At 40.7% G+C, this 4167-nt stretch overlaps 1 protein-coding gene across 1 annotated transcript; it reads right to left on the reverse strand.

Annotated features, from left to right (window-relative positions):
* Positions 1-548: 548 nt before the first annotated feature.
* On the reverse strand, positions 549-3521 carry LOC145439282 (protein unc-93 homolog A-like). The gene has a single exon (XM_080316781.1). It carries the CDS (start codon positions 3296-3298, stop codon positions 1916-1918), a length of 1383 nt encoding a protein of 460 aa, XP_080172907.1. The 5' UTR covers positions 3299-3521; the 3' UTR covers positions 549-1915.
* Positions 3522-4167: the final 646 nt, after the last annotated feature.

Below are 4167 nucleotides of genomic sequence, written 5' to 3' on the forward strand. Positions count from 1 at the left end.
CAGAGATCATCTACTTCCTGATCGCCATATAACATCTACTTCCTAATCGCTGGATATCATCTATATTTCCTAATCGCTGGATTGATCAATCCACAGATTGGTCGTAAATCTATTTTTATTCACTGGAATTTTGGCCTTTTCATTCACGTTTCATGGGCCCCGTGGATAGTAGTCTGCGGACCCCGAAGGATTCACGGACTCCAATTTAGGAATTCTGCTCTACACCCTTGTTTTTATCGTTTCATACAAACTCCTGCCAATTCTTGTTGGCATTTTTATTAAAATCTTTCATAAAAATCTATATTTTCAAAAAGCCTTATTTTTGGCATTTTAAAATTTTTAGTTTTGGCATTTGGTTCCCGAAATGACAAAAATAACACGGCCTGGTCATCACTCTCCCTTCAGGCATGCTTAGGACACGATATTTGGCCAATACGAAGTGACGAAATTTGCCACCGTAAACACTATTATTCATTAAATTAAATTGTTCTCAACCTTTTTGTCACCTCGTATCACCTCGACGTTTCCAACAAATTAACAAAAAACTGAACTTTTTTCGAAATGTATATACAATTGTTATCATAGGCAAAAATTTCGAAACATATTAGGCTCACGACTAATCAGCCCATGATTAATACTAACAAGAAAGAATTATTGATGATTGCAACTATTACTTCTCTGCGAGATGATCTGGGCAGGGTCCATTTAGTCGAATGATTCATAAAGTACTTAATAGCTATGCGTTCCACGAAGACATTTCTCGCAATAGAAAAAAAAAGGTTAACGATTTGTGAAATCTGTAATAATACAACAACGTTAAAGTCAAGTCCAGAATGTTCGCTGTTCTTTCCGCGAAATATGTTTGAATTTCGGAATATGTGTGAATTTTACACCACAAAGTCGCCCATCTTCACGAGTATTTTTTGAAGCAAGCAAATACACTTCTAAGGCAGGGTGGGGCACAATGTACAAACACATTTTTAGTCATAATTTTATTTCGAATTCAGAAATACCAATGAACTTTAGGACAACGATTGATGAACAAAAAACGCAGATTTCAAAGGAAGAATGACTTGAAAATACAAAGAAATAACCGAAGCACTGCCAGTTGAAAAACGTAACCTACTGGCGGTGGGGAAAATGGGACAGTATTAAAAACATAACACGGCATCAGCTCACATCACATTCACACAAGCTTGGAATCGCAAAATTAAACCCTTATAGAGATCGTTGCCGCGGCTCGCCGCGTTTCGTGATTATAATGGGCGGTAAAATAACATTACCGTCTTCCATTTATTGCGTGATACTTAAAGGGATGTTTTAAGTGAGTGATGGTAACGATCTTGCTTCTGCTGACTCTTCTGCTCAATTTTTATATATTTGTAACATCCTTTGGATATCAGTGGACCATTGTACCCCAGTCAAATTGTTTCATTGTGCCCACCCACTTCTTGAAGACAAGAAAAAAACTTTAAAATCGCAATCCTGCGCCTAAATTATAATTATGTACGATCAATAACTGCTTTGCTCTGCGTTCTAATTTCAAGCAGAACAAACGAGATATACCCACCTAAAACACGATTGAACGGTAGCGATGTAAATTTACGCAGGTTAGCAAAATTAAGAAACTTGCCATTGTCTCACAAAAACAGCGACGCCGGCGAAATCAAATGATTTTACGGCTGATATGACACTGCTAAATCACCCAACGGATGCATATTCTTGCTGTCGCGTTTTAAGAATATTCACGATGTACCATTGTGCCCCTGTATCCGATATGCCACACCTTCTCTACTTGAAATAGCTTTAGTTTGCTTTTAAAATCGCTACTTTTACTCGCATTCCAGTAGATTTTTGCGTTCCTCTTCTACTTCTACTTGGGTAACTCTATGACTACTGTAACCGCATCTGGTTTTTACTGCCAATAACGGAAGTGTGCAATTGTGGCAAATGTCGTCGATAGCAATGAAAGCGGCGCTAAAAAATAAATTTTCACATAAACGCATGTAGCACTGGCCATTGCGTATATAATCATATTGCCGAACGCGGCACACCCGGTTTGAACGATGTAAGAGGAATCCATGTCATCAAAATAAACGCTTGCTGTAACGTAAGACACTATTCGACGTGCAGCATGAGTCACTCCCATGATTCCAGCCAGCAGATAAGGTACGTACAGAGAAGTGACATCAGGTTCCCAAACGTATGCGACGATGTAGGTTGTAATCTCGAACCCAAGACCCATAAAATACAACATCGGCATAGACACGGAAGACGTGAGTCTGGAAAATGCGAAATTCACGATGAACGAAACCACGTACGTTATGAAAAGGCACACGCCAATATGGTCAACTCCAAGGCTGCAGGATATGTAGGCTCTCGTGAACTCGGACCATAAAAATGCACTGAACGCCCCGTATTGGATTTGAACCGGGATCGTGAGCATTCGTAGCTTTGAACGCATATGCAATAGTAATTTTGACAATGAGCCCCGCAATAGCGACTTTACATCCTGTTTTTTCTTCTCACTACTCCACAATGATTCATTTTCTGGTGCACGCGTACCGGGGCTGTCGCTAGGTATAGCAAAACAATGCACAATGATTCCGAAAGTCTGAAGACTTGCAAAAAAACACAAAAATACCACCAACGAGTCACGGGTAGGGATGAGTTGCTGGAACTTTTCCGAATTCTGTTGGAAGGCATACTCCATCGGGCAATCATTACTTCCACAGTCCGAGATTTCAAAGTCGCCACTACCCGCCCGCATCGATGAATTGCTATTATTCGATCGAACACCGACATCGTGAAGCATAATTCCGGGTACAATGCTCGTAACGGCCTGTCCACACGCCAAAACAGTCAGAAACACTGAAGTCGACTGTTTTCTGATAGTGCCATCAAATTCACCGTTATAAAATGCGTTGACGATCGCACACGAAGCTGGCATTATGATACTTTCCGCGACCCCCATCAAACCGGATGCGATTGTCATAGTCCAAATGTTCTGGTAGAGCAGCGCCAAGGTGTAAATGACGGACGGGACTTCTCCGATGATCAGACATTTCTTACGTCCAATCCACGCTACTAGTGGAACGTAAAGCAACAAGGACACGGTGCACAGCATGCAGTATACGAACACATTGGACGATCCGAGCGATTTTTTTATGCCGATGCTCGTTTGTAAACTTACTAGACTGTACTCTGGCGCTAGGACTAGACTAAAAGCAATCGATGTGATGTACAATCGCCACTTCGTTGCGGATATCTTCTCGCAAAATGAGCTTATACTGAGCATGGTGTCGTCGAAACCAACTTCGAGATTACTTTACGGTGAATTGATCGCAGCTTCGTATTTCCGAGAAGCTGGATGTGAAGGATATCCGGATTAGTGTTACACTGTATCTTCCCGAATCCTATTCCATGATTGATGCGAAATCAATGAAACTTTGATTTCCATTTGTACCTTTATGGCTTTGCGAACATTAAAGTGGGCCTATTTCTGCTTCAACTAAAATTAAAAGCGATAAACGAGAAAGACAGTGTGGAATTGACAACGAAATAAGAGTATGTTTGTCGACAAAGCAACGTCGTTTAGTCGTATTAATCTCACATGACCATCGTATTAATAAAACCTTTTAAAATTGCTTCTGAATCAACTTTCTTCAAGTGTGCGTCGAGCATTTTATAAGTTTTCGAGTGCGCCACGAGCCGAAAAAGTTTTGTAATCACAGTCCGGCGCAGGGGTGGGCAAATATATTTATCCGCGGGCCAAATGAGAAGCATAACGATACAATATGTTGGCGGGCCAAAAATTTTAACTGTATTCTGTGGCCGTGTTAATGTTATTTCTGCATTGAAAGCAGTGAATTACATTGTTAAAAATGCTGCTCAGTGGTTGTGTTGATATTAGATACTGAGACAGTGACGGTTAATTAACATAAAGTAATATTTATTTTCCGTCATAAGTCGAAACAATGTTAAAGATTATACATTTGAAATTCTCTTTAAACCGCTATGGTCCTATCCACATTTATTTGGCATACTGGGAAGTCTTGGTCGCTGCCTACTGAGCTGTGCGCACTGTGCAGCTTAGTGACATAAGATTGTGAGGGAAGATTGCTGTTCGTCCGCGATTCGCCCTCCCTTGGCCGAGTGTCTGTCTTC

Source organism: Botryllus schlosseri, chromosome 5 (assembly GCF_051294905.1).
Source record: "Botryllus schlosseri isolate E-star chromosome 5, Bs_hap1, whole genome shotgun sequence".
NCBI classification, from domain to species: Eukaryota; Metazoa; Chordata; class Ascidiacea; order Stolidobranchia; family Styelidae; genus Botryllus; species Botryllus schlosseri.

Excerpts from the sequence above, each read along its gene's own strand:
- LOC145439282 (XM_080316781.1), bottom strand. The coding sequence starts at position 3,298 with ATGCTCAGTATAAGCTCATTTTGCGAGAAGATATCCGCAACGAAGTGG.